Source organism: Geotrypetes seraphini, chromosome 10, assembly GCF_902459505.1.
Source record: "Geotrypetes seraphini chromosome 10, aGeoSer1.1, whole genome shotgun sequence".
NCBI classification, from domain to species: domain Eukaryota; kingdom Metazoa; phylum Chordata; class Amphibia; order Gymnophiona; family Dermophiidae; genus Geotrypetes; species Geotrypetes seraphini.
The window spans coordinates 7,338,632-7,359,620 of NC_047093.1; the positions used below are offsets into that span (position 1 = coordinate 7,338,632).

General features: G+C 41.6%; 1 protein-coding gene across 1 annotated transcript in view; it reads right to left on the reverse strand.

Moving 5' to 3' along the window:
* LOC117368311 (alpha-N-acetylgalactosaminide alpha-2,6-sialyltransferase 2-like) overlaps nucleotides 1-20,989 on the reverse strand; it is a 33,744-nt gene that overhangs the window by 2,158 nt on the left and 10,597 nt on the right. The window contains exons 3-6 of the mRNA XM_033961849.1: nucleotides 17,209-17,347; nucleotides 8,836-8,939; nucleotides 4,433-4,516; nucleotides 2,699-2,798 (exon numbers count right to left, since the gene is read on the reverse strand). Coding sequence (XP_033817740.1) covers nucleotides 2,699-2,798; nucleotides 4,433-4,516; nucleotides 8,836-8,939; nucleotides 17,209-17,347 — 427 coding nt within the window. The remainder of the gene's footprint in view (nucleotides 1-2,698; nucleotides 2,799-4,432; nucleotides 4,517-8,835; nucleotides 8,940-17,208; nucleotides 17,348-20,989) is intronic.

A 20,989-nucleotide genomic window follows, 5' to 3' on the forward strand; every position in this document is an offset into this window, starting at 1 on the left:
GGGGGGGGGGTGTCAGCAGGAGAGATTGGGGGGATCATGGTGGGTACCGGACAAGAAGGATTGGGCATCCCTCCTGCAGTGGTCATTAAGGGGGGTGGGGGTTGGGTTGCCTGGGCCGGTGAGCTGATCATGGCAGCTGCGATCAGCTTAGCAGCCCGAGCTGGAACTTATGCCTGTTTTGACTTGGTCTATGTTAAAATTTATAAGTTCTGTACAGGCAACCTGTTAAACTTTCGATTATCGCTGCAGGAAGACTAAGTCTAGGTCGGCCTACATCCTGCCTACCTCCCGCCCTAACCACTCCTCAAAAAACGCCCTTTTCACTCTGGGCACACAGCGGCAGTATAATGGCCTAAGCTGCTTTTAAATAGGTCTAAAACCTATTTCGATTATCGGTACTTGGACGACCTGTCTTTAGTGCCTGATTTAGGCGGATTTTAGACATATTTTCATTTTGATTGTGAGCCCTTAGTATACTACCAAATTCCTTAAAATACAATAAACATAATCAATTTCAAGATAGAAATTTCTTAAATAAAAATGTTTTTAAAAGCTTCCTAAAAACCGCTTAAAAACAGTAAATCAAGTTTCAAGTTTATTATGGATTTGATTAATCGCTTATTCAAGATTCTAAGCGATGTACAAAACAGTAAATTAGTAAATTACAGATATCGAGGGGAAACAAACCAGATAAATACAACTGACTTGACAAAACATGATACAAAAGGAAAAAATGGGGAAAGAAATACAAGTTAATGATAGTAAATAAGACGAGTAAGGGAAAAAAAACAATAGGAAAGGGGAAAGCAGTGAGCTTCAAGGAAATTAAGAACTAAGCTTCAGTTGATGCACTTAATCTAATTTTCTAGTTGTTAAATGCATCTTAAAAAAGAAAGCATTTTAACTTGCTCTTGAATCTATCAAGATTAAGTTCTTTACGTACGTGAATTGGGAGTAAATTCCAAATTTGGCGGGCTGTGACGGAGAAAATAAATTGCCACCGTGTATTTATGGTTTTAAGTGAGGGAACTATTAATAGATGTTGGTCAGTAGACCTGAGTAATCTTGGAGAAGTATAGGGAATCAATAGTCTATGAATAAAGAAGGGAGTTTTATAGAGAAGAGATTTAAAAGTCAGTAGACTTAATTTATAAGTTATGCGGTGCGCAACTGGAAGCCAATGCGCTTTCTTAAGTAGTGGTGTCACATGGTCAAATTTTCTAGCTTTCCTTATGAGTTTAATTGAAGCATTTTGAACGATCTGTAAACGTCAGATTTCTTTTTGGGTAATTCCTTTAAATAGTGCGTTGCAATAGTCGATTTTTGAAATCACCAGGGAATGAATTAGTGTATTAAGTGACTTGGGGCATAAGAATTTAGAAACTGAACGAATTTGACGTAGTCTAAAGAAGGTAGATCTCACGATACTACTGATATGTTCATGATAGGTTAGTTTGCAATCGAAGATAACCCCAAGGATCTTAATGCTACTGATCGATTGCAGGATAGAACCTTTAATAGAAATTGTTAACAGGAGCTTATGACCTTCTTTCCAGGGGAAGAGCATAACATTTGACTTGTTAACATTAAGAGCTAGTCTATTTGCCTCAAGCCATTGGTGAATCAGTTCAAGTTTCTTATTGATTGCTGTTGTTTCAAGGGGATCATTGGAGTCTAGCGGATGTAGCAGTTGAATATCATCTGCGTAAGCAAAAACGTTGAAGCCAATGGATTGGCAGAGAATCATCAATGGTGCAAGAAAAATATTAAATAATAGGGGAGAAAGGATAGACCCTTGAGGAATGCCATATGTTGCTGAGAATTGCTCCGAAATACTATTGTTAAAGGACACAATCGAGGATCGATTAGTGAAATAGGATCTAAACCAGGAAAGAACCTGATCTGTGATACCAATAGTCTGTAGTCTTTCTAAAAGAAGATTATGATCAATTGTGTCGAAAGCTGATGAGAGGTCAATAGATATTAGAAGAACAGATTTGTGATGATCCAGGTAGTAGAGTATGGAGGTGGACATACCAATTAAGGAGTGTTCCGTAGAGTGATGCTGCCTGAAGCCTGTTTGATTTAGATGTAAAATATTGTCTTTTTCTATGAACTCAGAAATTTGATTGAAAACCACCTTCACAGTCAACTTCGCTAGGAAGGAGATATTTGCAATTGGTCTATAATTTGATTTGACCTCAGGACTGATGTTATGATCCTTGATAATGGGATGAATAATGGTTTCCTTCCAGGCTGTGAGCATGATACTTTGCTGAAGACTTTCATTAATTAGTGCAAGGATGAATGGACCAAAGATAGTAAAGTATTGCTTAAGGATGAGGGGAGAGATTGTTCCAGATTCGAGTTGCCTGATTGTTCCAGATTAGAGTTGCCTGATAATGCAAATATGCATTCCATTGCGTAAGTGACCTAATTTATTTTGGGGAGGGAAATTAATGGTAAAACTGCTTCCTTAAAGCATGTCCTGATCTATCTACAGATAAGGAGATTAATTCTAGCAGATATGATGGTTCTTGACCATATAAAATATTATAAACCGTCACACAAAGCTTATAATTTATCCTTGTGTGTTATAGCAATCTCCATTTTAAGGAAAAACTTGGCACAGGATAAAGAGAGAACGTGCAAAAGCAGGAGTCTGACGGACACAGAATGAGCCGAGATTGTGCTGTACCTGGTCGCAGGTGTGTAGAGCCGCCAGCAGCATTGCTGCTCCTGTGGAAGCTCTGTAGATATCCCGGTTTGTGGAGTATAATATTGATGAAAAAAGAATCCTGAAATCAAAAAGCAAAACTGTTTTCTCTGCTGAACCCTCTGAAAGAAAACAAATATAAGAACACAAGAATTGTGAAGCTGGGTCAAACCAAAGGCCCTTCAATCCTAGTCTCCAGTTTAAACAGTGGCTATTCCCAGTCATAAATAAGTGCAGGATCCCCACAAATTAGAGAGCTTCTATGTTTCTTTATTTGGCAGCTTGACTCCCAGCAGTAGTACTGCAAGACAACCACTAGGGGGTGAGCTAATCTTGCATCAGAGCCTATTATTGTGCTTTGAGAGCAGCCAGTCTTTGCTGCTCCCTAGAAGTAGTGCTACCTGATTCAAGGGAAAAAAATTTGATTCAGCCTACTGAAACGATTTTTTGATTTGATTCACTTTTCCTGCCCAATCAGATGTTTTTCAAACATCATGGTAGGTTTATTTTGCAGCCTCTTCACCCACCCCATTCTGGTGCAGTGGTATAAACAAAATAAACAAAAAAAAAAAAAGACTTTTCCTCTCTTTGTTAGGTCCTAGTTCACATTCGCTGTCTAACACCAGCTCTGGTAGGATACACATTTCAAATATGACATATTGTCATCACAAAATAGAAAATAAAATTATTTTTATACCTTTTGTTGTCTGGTCATTTTATTATTTAAATCATGTTGGTCCCAGGATCTGGTTTCTGTTTGTCTTCTGTTAACTCGCTCACCAGGGTCTTCTGTCCACTTGATGTTTTCTTCTTTCTCCGTGCTCACCATCCATCTTCAATTTCTTTACCTTCCTTTCCACTGCATTTATAACATTTCTTTCCCACTGTCTACCATCTCTCTTCACTGCCCTGGGTCAAACCTCTCTATTCCCCTCCACGCAGCATCTCTCCTTTTATCATAGTGTGAAATATTTCTTTTTCTCTCCCTATGCACCATCTCTCCCCGCCCTCCACCCTATGTCCAACATTTCTCCCTCTTTCTTCTCCATGTATGTCTCCCTCCCCTCCACCATATGCAGGATTTCTCCCTCTCACCCCTTTGTTTCCTCTCTACCTTCCTTTCCTCTACCCCAACAATTCTTCTTCTCTTCTCTCTCCCCCCATGTGCAGCAGCTTTCTACCCCTTCCTCCCATCCCCCTGTGCAGCACTTCCCAATGGACCCCTCCACCACACCACCACTGTGAGATCTGACATATCATCGGCCTCCGAAAGCAGCATCAGCAGTTGCAGTGGTGATGGATGGCCAGCAGAGACAAGCTTTGAACAGGCTGTTCATGGTCTGCTTGCCAGGGCTTTCCTTTGCCACATCATCAGTGATGCAGAAGAGAGAAGACCACGGTGGGGCAGGCCGCGAACAGTCTGTTCATAGCCTGTGTCCGATAGCTGTCCATTGCTGCTGCTGTTTTAGGAGGCCCTGGAGGTATATCAGGACTCTCCAGGGGGGAGGGTTGTTCACTGAATTGGAGTGTCCATTTTTTTGGGGGGGAAGATTGATCAATTTGAATTGGTGAATTGGGCAGCAATACTTAGAAGCCCAGTTTGCCTTACGTCTAAGCCAGCCATGTGGGGAAGGGGGTGGGGGAGAAGGAAGAGAGGATGGTGGAAGGGATAAAGCAGAGTGGGGGGACGGAGGGGGAAACAGAATGCAGCCTCACCTGTTTCTAAGGTAGCGCATGAAATCTGGATGCAACATCTTGAATTGCTCCGTTCTCAGGTTCTCACCAAAGAACTTGGTAGGGCTGGGGGAGGAAAGAGAAGCAGTATCTTAAGTCACATAGCACAACCCAGAGCTAAACACAATTTAACATATAGAGCCGTATCGATAAGAGGTGAAACAAACTCTTAAATGTGGGCCCGGCGTTCATAAGGAATCATCTGGAAAACGGCAGTCTCTTTCCAGAAATTTCCTTAACTGGCCTTTCAGACCCTCCGAGAAGGATCCGGAAAAGGTCATGCAATGCATGGAGAGAGCGACAAGTTATCAAGAGAACAGAGAAGCGAAATTAAAAAAAACAAAACCTGTCCTAATTGCTCAGAAAGCGCCCAGACTCTCCGAGCTGCTCACTGTCTGCATAGCGGTGATGAATATCTCTATTTGATTTTGCTACCGCAGCTGGCATAAAAAACCCCCAAAACAAAACACTGAGCGCAGCTGCTGAAAATTGAGCTGTGCCCATAGGTGGAATCTCAGCACTTGGGGCTCCTTTTACGAAGGTGCACTTAGTCTGGTATTGAAGACATTATAATTGTGGCTTCTGTTCTCAAGTGTTCACAAATTATTGGCCAACTGACATTCATGCTTCAGGTCCAAAGAAAATGGCTTTTGCGGGTACAAACAGCATTTCTCAGTGGAATCAAACATGTACATTTTGGCCATTTCACAGAAGACGGGACAGAAAGCGGGATACGAGAAAACCCCGGTGTCGAAACAACTGCAGCAGAGAGTCCAGTTGAAGATTCTCTCAATCCTACGGCAAATCTTATATCACGTTTCCCCATGGGCACTAAAGGCGTTTTTTGAAATCTATCAACCCAGAAAATGTTTGAGATCTGAAAATGGCATGAAGTTGAATTTGAAGAGGAAGATGTTAGTCTCTCGTGTGAAGATTGGGGCCAAGCTTTGGAACGCGCTGCCTGGTATTCTGAGATTTTGCGATGGGAGACTGAATTTTAAGAAAATGTTGAAAACGCAGTTATTTGTCAAAGCCTCACCGTCCTGTAAATGTTTTTATGGGATTTTGTCTTTCCATCTTGGATGAATTTGAAAAAAGGTTTTAATAATGATCCTGTTAGTTAATGTTTTATTGTGTTTGTTCATAAAACATGTTTTAGTATTTTTAATATGTATGCATGTAATTTTGTAAACCGCATAGTTTTTTTTAATGCGGTATATAAATTTTTAAATAAATAAAAAGGTGGGAGTGGGGGTGAGAGAGTAGTGAGAAAATGGTGGTTTTTCCTGCGCATATCCAATAAAACCGAAAGTTGGCTCAAGGGACAGCATAAATTTCAGCATAACCCTTGACACGGTTCCTAATACGAGGCAACTAATGAATATATTTATGTAATTAAATGTTTTAAATCATTTTTTGATGTAAAGTCATAATTCAAACGGGTCATAAGCCACAAAACTAATGAAAGATTGAAAACAATAGCTTGAAAAACGGGACTGACATTGAATTTACACAAAATAAATTTTTTAAAATTCATATACAACATCATAATTATCAGTCAACACTCAAAACTCAACTAACAATCTGACAACAAATAAGTTTTAAGGACTTTCCTAAACCATGGCAAACTACGGCATTATCTCAAGTTTAATTGTAATAAATTAATAAGCTCAGCGCCCGTGATATTGGATCTAACATGTCCGACTGGGGTAGAAACTGGTCGGAAGGATGGCAATGGTAAATTGTCGTGGTAAAGGGGATTCACTCTGACAGCTGCGAGGTTCGGTTCTTGGTCTGGTTCTTCCAAACCGCTTTGCAGGCAATATAGGGAAAAGGCTGTCTGATAAGGTTTACTTCTGGTCATTTTATTATTCAAGGCACAAGCATAAATTCACCCTAAATATTCCACAGAACCAAAGGTCAACCAAGAATAAAAACACTGTGGAGAAGATGATGTCCAAGATGCAGGTTTTTATTGAAAATACAGTCAATCAATCCACATGACGAGGTGTCTGGGATCCAAGTAATGGGGACTATGGACCCAACACGGTCTGTGTTTCGACAGCCCTGTCTTCTTCAGGGGTCCCTGAAAGTCCTAATGCAAAAATTTGTGGATCAAATTATAAAACCTAAGGTGGTCAAATATGGGAGTAGACCGATCCTGGGAGAAATCCTCAATGGCTGGAGAGAAATCATGTTGGTCCCAGGCTCTAGTTTCTGTTTGTCTTCTGTTAACTCGTTCACCAGGGTCTCCTGTCCATTTGATGTTTTCTTCTTTCTCCGTGCTCACCATCCATCTTCCATCTCTTTACCTTTCCTTCCACTGCATATACTGTACAACATTTCTTTCCCACTGTCTACCATCTCTCTTCTCTCTCTCCCTGCCTTGTGCCCTGGGTCAAACCTTTCTATTCCCCCCCCCCCCCATGCAGCATCTCTCCCTTTATCATAGTGTGAAATATTTCTTTTTCTCTCCCTATGCACCATCTCTCCCCAATATTTGCAGTAGGTCAAACATCCTGGAATATGAGGGACCACTGGAAAGTTCTCAGCCCAACCAATAAAATTGGGGAAGTCTCCATTGAGGGCTATATACCTACCCCCTCCCCCTTTTACAAAAGCACAGAAGAGGTTTTTTAGCACCAGTCGGCACGCTGAATGCTCTGCACTGCTCTGACGGTCATACAGTTCCTATAAGCGTTGGAGCAGTGCAGAGCATTCAACGCACCGGCTGGTGCTAAAAACCTCTTCTGTGCTTTTGTAAAAGGGGGGGGGAGGATTAGTCCAATGATTTTCCACTTTTTTGTTCTGTATTTTTCTAACGGAATGATAAAGTGGAAAATCACTGGACTAAGGGGAAAATTCTATAAATGGCGTCTCGATTGTAGGCAGTGGTAGGTGTCCTATGTTTAAAAAAAACAAACAAAAAACAACATCCTGAGGCAGGCTGCCTACATTGTAGGCATATTTGTGAGCCTAAGTCTAGGCGTGGGCATGGTTTTGCCTGGAAGTGGCCTTCGGTTAGTTTAGGCGGCCCTAGGCATCTCTCTAGGGCTGCGATAGGCACCTGAAATGTAGGCCAGCAAAATGCCGATGAACTGATTGCGGCAAGGGAATCTCCCTGCCGCGATCAGTTTAGCGGCCATGGCAGGGACACACCTTAACAAACCTCCGCAGAGAACATCAGCAAGACAGGTGTTAGATGGTGGTATTATTATTAGACTAGTCTTTAAGCCCGTTACATTAACGGGTGCTAGAATAGATGTGTGTGTCTTTATTTCTTTCTTTCTTTTTCTCTCTCTCCTCTTGGCCGCTTTCTGTCTCTCTCTTTCCTCGGCTGTCAACCATCACCCCTTGCCTGTTCCACCTGTCCAGCAGTAGGCCTTCTCCCTGCCTTTTACCTCCCCCTGTCCAGCAGCACTCCTTACCTGCTCCCTGTCCCTCTTCCCTGCTCCCCCTGTCCAGCAGCACTTCTTCCCTGCTCCCTGTTCCTCTTCCCTGCTCCCCCTGCCCAGCAGCACTCCTTACCTGTGTCTCTCTTTCTCCTTAGTGTTTTGTTATTTTTTTCAATCTGTCTCTTTAGCCCCCTGTCCTTCTGTGAGTGTCTGTGTGTCTATGTCCTTGTGCACTGTTGTTGTTTTTTTTTTTTTTTTTTTTTAAATCTCTGTTTAGCTCCTGATCCCCTCTGTTTCCATGGCAACCCTGTTCGCGGATGTGAGGGCCGTTTTGTGGAGCTCGAGGTCGGCGGCGGACATGGCTAGCGTGTAGGGCGGAAGCGGGAGGCGGAGCCTCAGCAGCGGTCGGGCGGCTCACGCCGCCGGCCCCCAGGAGCTCGAGGCCGGCGGCGGACATGGCTAGCGTGTAGGGCGGAAGGCGGGGCCTCAGCAGCGGTCGGGCGGCTCGCGCCGCCGGCCCCCAGGAGCTCGAGGCCGGCGGTGGACATGGCTAGCGTGTAGGGCGGGAGGCGGGGCCTCAGCAGCGGTCAGGCGGCTCGCGCCGCCAGCCCCCAGGAGCTCGAGGCCGGCGGCGGACATGGCTGGCGTGGCATGGTGGAGGAGGAACAGAGGTCGGTGACGTAAAATCCACGCATGCGCAATCGTGTTTCCGCGACGGATCAGGGAACACGATTTTTTTCGTGCGCATGCGCGTCCTACCATTTTATTATATTAGATTCTTGACAGACTGCTTTTCTGTGGTACAGCCAAAGTGGTTTTCATATTACATACAGGTGCTTTTCCTGTCCCTAGTGGGCTTACGATCTAAGAAGGGCACGTATGCTGTAGGATCTTTGACTGCCATCATTTTCTCTGTTTTTATGCATAGTTCTAAATCAGGTACAAAAGAGAACATCCTAGCGATGAGAGAGAGGTTCCGCCAGAACTCACCGAGACGACGCATCCCTTCCTCGGTCAACCAGCGAATGAGTGAGTGCAGCTCTCACCATCAGATAGTCTCGGTCGTGATCTGGCAGGAAGATGTACCGTGTTTCCTGCGGAGGATGACAGAAGTGACAAAACTGGGTGAGGTTCAGGTCCAACATTCTACACAGCTTTTCACGGTTCAGTGTTTGCAAGGGGAGGTGAACAGATATGTCTGATAAGGTGAGCATGGGGCATTGACGCCATTTGTGAAAGCTTCAGGTTTGAAAATAATTCTACATGCAAAATGACACCAGCGCAAGGTTTTAAAATTATAACCAGGATTTATTGAATTATTGGTTCTATTTTCCCATTATTAGATCAAAAGAATAGCATAATTGCTTACGTTGCGCTCATGGGAGATCATCATCGTGGCCAAAGACTGGCCTTCTCACAATGGTCTCGTCTTTCTATCTCATTACAGTCTATTATATAACTTTTGGTTTAGTGACATCATCAAGTTTGACGACCAATAACATTTCTCTGGGTGGTCTTAAAGTTTAGACAAAGAAACATTCCTCCATGTTTAAAAGTTATACAAAGTTTTAGATGATTTCTGAATTAACATTAACATTCAAAAGAATTCACAATTATTAACATGGTAAATTCTCAGTCCTTCCATGCTGACAAGTTCTGAGCCTTAAAGGAAAAAAAAACTCCTAAGCTGACAGATTCAAATTGCACAGCCTTACACAGAAATCTTACTCAGGAGAAAAAGGGGGGGTTAAATCCCCCTCTCCTCTTCCTGAAGCATGGGCTTCCAATGCCCCCCTTCTCCCTATTCTTGAGACTGACTCTAATTACTTCCAGATGTTATGCTTAAGATTTTTTCTTAATGTTTCTGCTTATAAACATAAACCATTTATATTTCCACAATCATATCATCACATATTACATTCATGGGCCCCAAACATTCATAATTTCATTCATATTTTGGCCATTCATACTTCATACATTTTATATCTCAGTTTGGAATATGGAATCTGATATGCTTTTCCTAACTAGCCTGAGCACATCTGTTTTCAATTAGAACCACGAGGCTAAAGGCGGGAAGCTGAACAAAGAACAGAAACTATTCACTGGCACAAGATGCTGGCCTAAGACAGGACAGTCATAGTACATACAAAAGAACCTCCATGTAATCATGTAATCATGATTTCCACCATGATTTAGTTCAACAGCAAAGTACACAAAAAAACACCATTCTTTTCCTTATATTAATCTTTAGTGTGTTTTTTTTCTTCTGGCCTTAGCTACATTATATTAAAATTTTTATTCACCTGTTTTTCCGTACGCTTCTATTTGGGCGTGGTCCTTAACTAACACAGAATTTTCTCTAACTAGAATTACCCAGAATCATATGAAAAACTGGCCTTTTGTAGAAAAAAAACTCCACAAAAAATACTGCACTTATCATGCTTCTGACCTCAATATCGTCCCATAAACAGCACCCCCTGCTGGCCACGAGCCACGCGCCACGCGCCATGCGCCACGACTCAGTCCCCTCTTGAATATTTCTGAATTTATGAAGTAATATTCAGAATTGAGCTCGTGGTCTTATCTGTGGCGCTGAGGTTTACTTTGGGTACGGTTCTTCTTATGGATCAGTGTGTCTGTGCAAGTATATTCTTTTAAATGCCAATTAGATAGCAAAAGCCAGAAAAATGTACTACCTAGGCCTGCAACGGCAGGTGCCTAGAAGATCTTACCCAAAGCATACTTGAATTCTCTAGTGAGAATGCAAGCAAATCCCATCCACTATTCTAGATAAAACCCATCTAAGTGTACATTTATGTAAGTTGCTGTCTAAACCATATCATATAGGAAACTTACCATTCCAGTGGTAGTTAGGCAGTGTCTGTTCTAGGTGCAAGTACAGTCCTAGAGCAGAGACGTCTGTTGTTTTATTCATAGAGGTATTCATGACACTCCAGTACTTTTAAAGTTTAAAAGTCAGAAATTTAGAGAAAGTATAGCTAAAGAAAAATAGAACCCTAGATTTCCCTAAGATAAAGAGAACCTCAGTATTACCTAATTTAAATAGTCCCTATGCTCAAAAGTGTTATGTTATAAAATTTTGGAATTCTATCAATAAAGTGTAAAATAATGCACAGTGTTAAGAAAACCCAAATATATGCTTAATATGGAAATGTACTCATGTGCAGATAATGCATGCACATCAGATATAAGTTTTCTTTTTCTGTGTGTGTTGCAGGAACTCATTTCTCAAATTTAAATTAAAATCATTAAAAGGACTGATGATATTAGCTGTTAAACCCAATTAAACAATATTGTGGCACTGTGTTACAGCTTAGAAGCTGCCACTGTGTATAGAAATACAGTCATATGAAATAAAATTTAAAATACAGGATACACAAAATATTTTCTGAGAACAATGCATGAAAACAATGATAAAGAAAATACAGTTATTAATACAATATCAGAATAAGTCTATGAAATTATGCAAAAGCATAATTAAAGTTCAGAAGCCTAATTCAAATGAAGTGATTTAAAGTAACGTGGTTTAAGATAAAGTCTGTTTTTTTCGTTCAAAATTTTTTATATGAGTCCAGAAATGTCTTTTGCAAATAGTTTTAGCAACTTGTAAGGTCGGAGTCTCTAAATTAATTTCAGTGAAATTTAAATCATGGCTTTAAAAAGTTCATGCTGCAACGTTTTCATAATTCAAGCTTGGCTTTTCTGTAACTATGGAACTGCTTTTCTTTACACCCGTACTGGTACAACTGGAAGGTAACAGTCTATTAGTTGAAGACAAAGGAACACTGAAATTCCCGCCGAAAATTCAGCATCGGAATTTTTTTTTTTTTCTGTGTTCTCCACAGCTCTAGTGGTGGTATGTGGTACTGCTGGTCAGTGTAAATCCTGGAAGGAAAGCACATGTTCATTAACAAAAGAACAAAGAAAAGAGAAACATATGGCACTTTATCCCCTCTGCAAAATTCTTGTATTGCAGAGTCTTCTGTGTAGAATTGTTGAAAAGATTCAAAGAAGGTTCTTAACTGAAACACAAAACATACAGATTAAATAGACTTTTTTCAGGGTCCTGTAGTACCCAAAATATGGCCATAGGAAAATTTAAACATGCAGACACATTCTCTACATATTAAAATTAGACTTTCTTTTTTTCTAACATCAGGGAATTATTCTCAATTCCATATTCTTTATTGGGTTCTTATCCTGAAGAGCTTACTTGTAAAAAGTAAGCAAAATTTCAATTCCGAATTCATCCACTTACATAAAAGTTTATTATAATTGTTCTTTTAAGTTAACTAAGTTAGCAAGCTCTTTGTTTCACATTTATTTCGATTTTCAAAAATATAGGTACTTAACCTCTACTTTTGTTAATCTTTTTATTTTAAACTTCCCAATTTAATTTTAAAATGCATTTAAATTTAATTACTCCCTAATCATACATTCCGGACAATGCACAAGTTTAAAAACACTTTATAAACCATGCAGGGGCACAAAAATTCATATTCAAAATTAATTTGAAACACTGAGATAAAAATATAAAGGCAGGGATTTTATTTTTCCCTTATGCACACTTGCCTGCTTTTAAGCATGGTATCTGTTTTTTGGAATAAATCTTTTTCTTTTCCACAAAATTATCCTTTCACTGTTGAATACAATTCCCAAGTCCAGCAGAATTCTTTTCTTTTCTCCCATCTTCCCTATCGAACTTCTCCATATCAGATCCCTTACAATCAGGTCATAATTCATAGCACATCCTTCCTTAACACGTCTCACAAAACTTTCTTCCACATTCTTGTACGTTCGTTCTACAGCTTTAAAATCGCCAGACATTTAACTTTCTTTTCCTTTTCACTTATGGCAAAATCCACCTTGTTTAAATATCACATTCTGACCCAACATTTCTTTTCTTGCAACACTCTTATAACCCTTTTAAAAAATAAAGGAACAAGGGAAAAATTCAAGCTACATAACGTCTTTTTTTTTTTTTTCTAGAATGCATCTTGTACTGAGCCCTTAGGCTACAAACAGCTTCTGAAACTCTCCCAAAGTACCTCCATTGTTCCTAACACCGCAGGGATCACTTAGCTATGTAAACTCTGCTCTCCTAATACACTGCATTTTGAACTTAAATCAACATATTCAACTTCTCGACATCAAAACAATTGAATTACATGCTCGGGCTTAGCTGGTAAAGTTTTATCAGAAAGAGACCACATTGAATCCTGATTTTCTACTACATCGGAAACAAATTTAAGCCACGGATACATAGGATTCTCATGTCTTGCTAAACTACCAGTTCTCAATAAACCCTTTTAATATGCAAAACAGACTTGCTCCGAGATAAGCAAATACCTGTTGGAAATCTGTAGCCCTGAGACAAAGGACTCCATTGCTGCTATTCCCTCCCCCTCTTTCCTCCCCCTTCCCCTCTTCCTGGTAATGAACAAAGGAGAACACGTGATAGCTCTGTAGAAGGCATAGAGGGAGGAAAAAGGTGGGGGTGAAAATCCCCCATTTGCAGCCCGCTCTTTCAAACAAAGGAGACTGAAGGGAACGGGAAGCCATTAACTTTCTTTTTCCAGAGACAAGAGAAAAAGTTAGGGCAAAGCACGACAGAGAGAGACAGAACTGGAGTTTAGAAAGACAAAGCTGAGAAACACAATTTCTTTTTTCTTTTCAAAGTAGTTACTTCAGATAGGCACTGAAAATGCACTGAGGGAGAAAAAGAAGGAGGGGGGGGTGCCCTCAGCCCGTTTTTTCAAACAAAGAGACGGGACAGAGGGAAACTTTTCAAAGTCAGATAGAGTTAGTTCAGAGACAAAGCTTAGACACACAGCCGGAGAATATATATTTTTTTTCTTCAAACTCAGTAAGCTCTGTTATCAGACAAGCAAAAACTTAATTTTTTTCTTCTTTCAGACAGGCACTGCTCAGTTTAAAAGCCAGATGGAAAAATGCCAGCACTGCAAGGGCTGTTACATTCTTTCTGTGTTACTTTTATTTCTAATTTTTTCTTTTTCTTTTTCCATTAATATTTAATTTCCACTTACTTCATATAATTATGTACAGATATATACAAGCAGCATGCTCAAATAATTTTTTTTTATTATTATTTTTAATTAATTTTTTTTTTTTTTATTATTTTTAATTTTTTTTTCTTTAAACAGGCGTAATACTCACAATTTTCCAGTTTTCCGGTCCCATTTTATCTCTAATTTCCGCCATATTCCTGCGCAGCCAGTCAACCTGTGACTACCTTTTGTTACACAACCATGCGAAATCTCCAGAGCTCCTAGAGTTTCCATGAATAACCTATAAGCTTTTTCAAGGCGTCAAATTAGTTAGTTAGTTCCCGGGTTTCGGCACCAATTGAGCATGGGGCATTGACGCCATTTGTGAAAGCTTCAGGTTTGAAAATAATTCTACATGCAAAATGACACCAGCGCAAGGTTTTAAAATTATAACCAGGATTTATTGAATTATTGGTTCTATTTTCCCATTATTAGATCAAAAGAATAGCATAATTGCTTACGTTGCGCTCATGGGAGATCATCATCGTGGCCAAAGACTGGCCTTCTCACAATGGTCTCGTCTTTCTATCTCATTACAGTCTATTATATAACTTTTGGTTTAGTGACATCATCAAGTTTGACGACCAATAACATTTCTCTGGGTGGTCTTAAAGTTTAGACAAAGAAACATTCCTCCATGTTTAAAAGTTATACAAAGTTTTAGATGATTTCTGAATTAACATTAACATTCAAAAGAATTCACAATTATTAACATGGTAAATTCTCAGTCCTTCCATGCTGACAAGTTCTGAGCCTTAAAGGAAAAAAAAAACTCCTAAGCTGACAGATTCAAATTGCACAGCCTTACACAGAAATCTTACTCAGGAGAAAAAGGGGGGGTTAAATCCCCCTCTCCTCTTCCTGAAGCATGGGCTTCCAATGCCCCCCTTCTCCCTATTCTTGAGACTGACTCTAATTACTTCCAGATGTTATGCTTAAGATTTTTTCTTAATGTTTCTGCTTATAAACATAAACCATTTATATTTCCACAATCATATCATCACATATTACATTCATGGGCCCCAAACATTCATAATTTCATTCATATTTTGGCCATTCATACTTCATACATTTTATATCTCAGTTTGGAATATGGAATCTGATATGCTTTTCCTAACTAGCCTGAGCACATCTGTTTTCAATTAGAACCACGAGGCTAAAGGCGGGAAGCTGAACAAAGAACAGAAACTATTCACTGGCACAAGATGCTGGCCTAAGACAGGACAGTCATAGTACATACAAAAGAACCTCCATGTAATCATGTAATCATGATTTCCACCATGATTTCCACCATGATTTAGTTCAACAGCAAAGTACACAAAAAAACACCATTCTTTTCCTTATATTAATCTTTAGTGTGTTTTTTTCTTCTGGCCTTAGCTACATTATATTAAAATTTTTATTCACCTGTTTTTCCGTACGCTTCTATTTGGGCGTGGTCCTTAACTAACACAGAATTTTCTCTAACTAGAATTACCCAGAATCATATGAAAAACTGGCCTTTTGTAGAAAAAAAACTCCACAAAAAATACTGCACTTATCATGCTTCTGACCTCAATATCGTCCCATAAACAGCACCCCCTGCTGGCCACGAGCCACGCGCCACGCGCCATGCGCCACGACTCAAAGGTGACCGTGCTAGCTCCCCTTGCAGACACGGAACCGTGAAAATGTCTACAAAGGGAGGTAGCATGGTCACCTTATACATACAAATAAAGGCTCCCAAATAAAATCAAGGCGAAAACTGAATATTAGGTGATTAGGTCTTGCAGAAGATTCCTCCACTGGTATAAGCATGTTTACCTTACATAAGAACATAAGAATTGCCGCTGCTGGGTCAGACCGGTGGTCCATCGTGCCCTGCAGTCCCCTCACGCGGCGGCCCTCTGGTCAAAGACCAGCGCCCTGACTGAGACTAGCCTCACCTGCGTACGTTCTGGTTGAGCAGGAACTTACTTGTCTAACTTTATCTTGAATCCCTGGAGGGGAACTGGAGAGGAGCCAGATTTATTATTTGCTTATTGATAAAAGCACTTGAAAAGGAGAAGCAAGCCCCTTCTTCCAGCACACAGAGGAAAAGTATAAAACTGTCAGTAATCTGGTGGGGTGGGGATTGGACTCTGCTGTAAGATTCCATAGTAAAGTCAGGTGATAAGCAGCGTTTCAACACAGAGAAAATTTTGTCTTCTCTGTGCCCACATATGTGTTCACGCAAGAAAAGTGCACATGTGGCTCCGCCCCAGACCTGCCCCATTCAGTACACTGACAAATCCGCGCCAACAATTGCGTGTACGGACAAATGCACGCAGCACAATTGCAGCTCATGAAGGATATCTGGAAGGCCCTGATTTGCAGAGACTCCTCAGGCCCCGTCCCTTGAGAGGGACTTGAGGTGCCTCAAACCCCTCCCAAGGGGCAGGGCCTGAGGAGTCTCAGCAAATCAGGACCTTCCAGATATCCACTAAAAGGTTTCCCATACATGCTGTAAACCTAGCTCTAACACTCGATAGGAAATGAGTCTTTTAAGTGTCCACCCCCCCTCAAAAAGACAACATAGTATCCTGTCGGGGCGGTGCATTTGTCGTGCGCGCAAATGTCAGGGCGCGATGGTCAGGGCGCATTTGAAGGGTCACTGCCCCATTCTACCCCAAGTTTCAAATTTGATACAGTGGCTTATCATGACTACTATGCGAATTACAATTACAATAAGGGGAGTAGACAACCATACAAATGAACGAACGGACTAACATGACACAAAAGGTATATGGGTAGAAATACAATTTAAGATAGGAAACAGGAACAGTTAAAGGGAAAAAAATCATTGATTAAAAATGGGAAAATTGATCAAAGTTTAATAGAAAAAGCTGAGCTTAAGAGCTGAATAGGTGACTTTTGAGAAGGCCCTTAAAACAGTCAAGATTTTTGTCTTCTCCAATTAAAATCGCAAGGTATTCCAGAGCTGAGGAGCCTCTTCTCCTCTCCTTCAGTGAGTTCAGGCCACAACTGGAGGGCTTCCAAGCCTGCATGGATGCGACGTGATGACATCACACGCTTGTGCGCATGTGCAGATGTCCTCCAGATGCGGCTCCAAGCTCCTAAACCCAAACAAACTGACGGGTTTTCAAAAACCACCTGTTCACCCAGAAAGTTCTCTAAAATGAGGATGTGTCCAGGTAAATACGGACATATGTGCCTGGATTATGTGGCCAAGACCGATGCATACCCTGGTACTTCATGGAACACAGAGAGCCAGAGAAACTACAAGACACTTTACCTGGGATTGGGGAAGTCTCTTGAATCCAATCTCCCCATAGGCATTTAAGGAATTCCTCATAGTGTTAGTGGAAAATGTATAGAAGGAGGTACGCTTCCCGACATCTTCTTCAAAGCCTTCCACAATGGCCCCATTGACCCTATGTAAGAGAACGATTTTGGAAAGTAACATTTCAGGTAAGGTTTGCCTCCTTGCAGCTGATAAGACTTCTGCGGTAGGGCAGATTACATGAGGAGGAATCTAGCAAACCCTGAAGAATTTGGCAGCTACAAAGGTAGATTCATGCATTTGAGCTGCAAGGGAGTGCTACAGTAGAGCAGGTAAAGTCACTTCTATGCATAATCTTCAAGTGTTCAAACAGGTAGAAAAACTGTAAAAGCCAGAAGGATGTTTGGGTGCATAAGATAAGGAGACCCCATTTAGAGCCCTATGTGAAGTTCTGGAGATCACACCTTCAAAAAGATATATACAGGATTGAGTCGGTCCAGAGGAAGGCGTCATAAAGCACATAAGGACAGACTTAAAGAGCTGTATATGACTTTGGAGGAAAGGCAGGAGAGGGGAGATATGATAGAGACATTTAAATATCTATGTGGCCTGGAATGAGGGGCATAGGATGAAGGTGAAAGGGGATAGAGTCAGGAATAATCTGAGAAAATACTTCTTCATGAAAATAATGCTAGAGATAGAGGATGGTACCTGAATTTAATAAATCCTGGGACAAGCATTGAGAATTTCTAAGGGAGAGGAAGAGATTGTAAAGCCCAGTAGTTGATATGAATAGACTGTAGGGTCTTTATCTAGGAACATTTGTTGATACTCGGGACTTCCGGGTTTAAAGAAACAGGATGTAAAAGGTGTAGGGTGTCGTAATTAACCTCAACCTCATCTTCCTTCACTCCATTTGCGGCTTACTGTGTGACCTCTCTGTACTCAAACTGATTTACTAACATGCATTGACACAATTTAATGCACATTAAAACCCATATGTCATTATTCTACACAGAATCCATCTCTTAACTCTGTGTAAAGTTCATGAATCCATGTGAGTAAAGGAAGCCCTGAAGTGTAAACTAGGGCACAGGTTGGGCTGCGGAAGATCTTGAAAAGCGCTGGCTATTGGGTTGGTGATCTGTTCAATCATGAGACTTTTCACACCCTAATCCTCCCCTTCTTTGTATCAAGACTAGATTATTGCAACATTATCTAAACAGGGATTCCAGATTACACTATTAAAAAAAACAAAAACCTGACACTCTCCAAAATGTGCCCATTGGAACCTCTAATATAGAAACATAGAAACATGATGTCAGATAAAGGCCAAAGGGCCCATCTAGTCTGCCCAATTCAGTAACCATTATCTCTTTCTCCGAGAGATCCCACGTGCCTATCCCAGGCCCTTTTGAATTCAGACAGTCTCTGTCTCCACCACCTCTTCTGGGAGACCGTTCCACGCATCTACCACCCTTTCCGTATAAAAGTATTTCCTTAGATTACTCCGGAGTCTCTCACCTCTTAACTTCATCCTATGCCCTCTCATTGCAGAGCTTCCTTTCAAATGAAAGAGACTTGACTCATGCGCATTTACATTACATAGGTATTTAAACGTCTCTATCATATCTCCCCTCTCCCGCCTTTTCTCCAAAGTATACAGACTGAGATCTTTAAGTCTTTTGCAATCTCATCACCGGCTCCTGGTTAGACAGAGAATTGCGTACAAAGTTCTCCTCATGATGTTCAGAGCCTATCGGCTTGGGACCCTAGATTACCTTGCCTGCCTAACCATCCCTCCGCATCTGAGGGCCAGATTCTACAAACAGTGCCAGTATAGATGGCTGCCTAAAAAATGGCCGCCAAATGCATATTAATCACGCAATCATGCCGCTGTATCGAGCGATGGTGCGCCCACATCTGGAATACTGCGTTCAATATTGGTCGCCGCACCTCAAGAAGGACATGGCAGTTCTTGAGAGAGTCCAAAGGAGGGCAACGAAACTGGTAAGAGGGCTGGAAAACTGCCCATATGCTGAGAGGCTGGATAAACTGGGGCTCTTCTCTCTGGAAAAGAGGAGGCTCAGGGGGGATATGATAGAGACCTTCAAAATACTTAGGGGCATAGAGAGGGTGGACAGGGACAGGTTCTTCAGACTAAAAGGGACGACAGGTACGAGGGGGCACTCAGAGAAACTGAAGGGAGATAGGTTCAAATCAAATGCAAGGAAGTTTTTCTTCACCCAAAGGGTCGTGGACAAATGGGATGCGCTCCCGGAGGAAGTGATCCGGCAGAGTACAGTACAGGGATTCAAACAGGGATTGGACAGATTCCTGAGGGAAAAGGGGATCGTGGGGTACTGAGGGAGGTGCTGGGGTGTTGCATAAGTATAGACAGCTCACCAGGTCGTGCAGGTGCAAGGCCGGAGGGTTAGGACATTGATGGGAAGATAGGACTTCGATGAGAAACCTAGGGGGCAAGGGGGCCCCTTCTGGTGATTAAGGCAGGTCATGACCTGTTGGGCCGCCGCGGGGGCGGGATGGACCTCTGGTCTGACCCGGCAGAGGCACTGCTTATGTTCTTATGTTCTTAATGGTACCATTTGTAGAACCACGGCTACTTTTGCTCTTTATTTGGCTTCGTTGCTCAGAAGCAAAATGCATCTTCTACGGCTCTTACGGGAGATCTGCATCTCCAAATGCCTGTTGCTCTCATTCAATATCAAGTTACGTAAAGCAGCCGTTTCACCATCTGCCAAGTAAAGGGTTAAACTTAGGTGCTGGAAATGTAGGCAAGGGTTTTTGAGGCGCTTATGTTTGACGTGCATTGCGTCTACGGAGACTCTTACGGATGCCTAAGGTCATTTCCAGCGTTAACATAAGAACATAAGAATTGCCGCTGCTGGTCAGACCAGTGGTCCATCATGCCCAGCAGTCCGCTCCCGCGGTGGCCCTTAGGTCAAAGACCAGTGCCCTGAGACTAGGCTTACCTGCATACATTCTGGTTTAGCAGGAACTTGTCTAACTTTGCCTTGAATCCCTGCAGGGTGTTTTCCCCTATAACAGCCTCCGGAAGAGCGTTCCAGTTTTCCACCACTCTCTGGGTGAAGAAGAACTTCCTTACGTTTGTACGGAATCTATTCCCTTTTAACTTCTCGTTCTCCCTATCTTGGAAAGGGTGAACAACCTGTCCTTATCTACTAAGTCTATCCCTTTCAGTACCTTAAATGTTTCGATCATGTCCCCTCTCAGTTTCCTCTTTTCAAGGGAGAAGAGGCCCAGTTTCTCTAATCTCTCACTGTACGGCAACTCCTACAGCCCCTTAACCATTTTAGTCGCTCTTCTCTGGACCCTTTCGAGTAATAATGTGTCCTTCTTCATGTATGGCGACCAGTGCTGGATGCAATATTCCAGGTTGGGGCGTACCATGGCCCGGTACAGCGGCATGATAACCTTCTCCGATCTGTTCGTGATCTCCTTCTTAATCATTCCAAGCATTCTTTTCACCGTTTTTGCCGCCACCGCACATTGAGTGGACGGCTTCATCGACTTGTCGACCAGTACTCCCAAGTCTCTTTCCTGGGGGGTCTCTCCAAGTACCGCACCAGATATCCTGTATTCGTGAATAAGATTTTTGTTACCGACATGCATCACCTTACACTTATCCACATTAAATCTCACTTTCCATGTCGCGGCCCATGCATGTTAATGTCACGTTGCAGGTCTTCGCAATCCTTCTGTGTCTTCACTACTCTGAATAACTTTGTATCGTCTGCAAATTTTATCACCT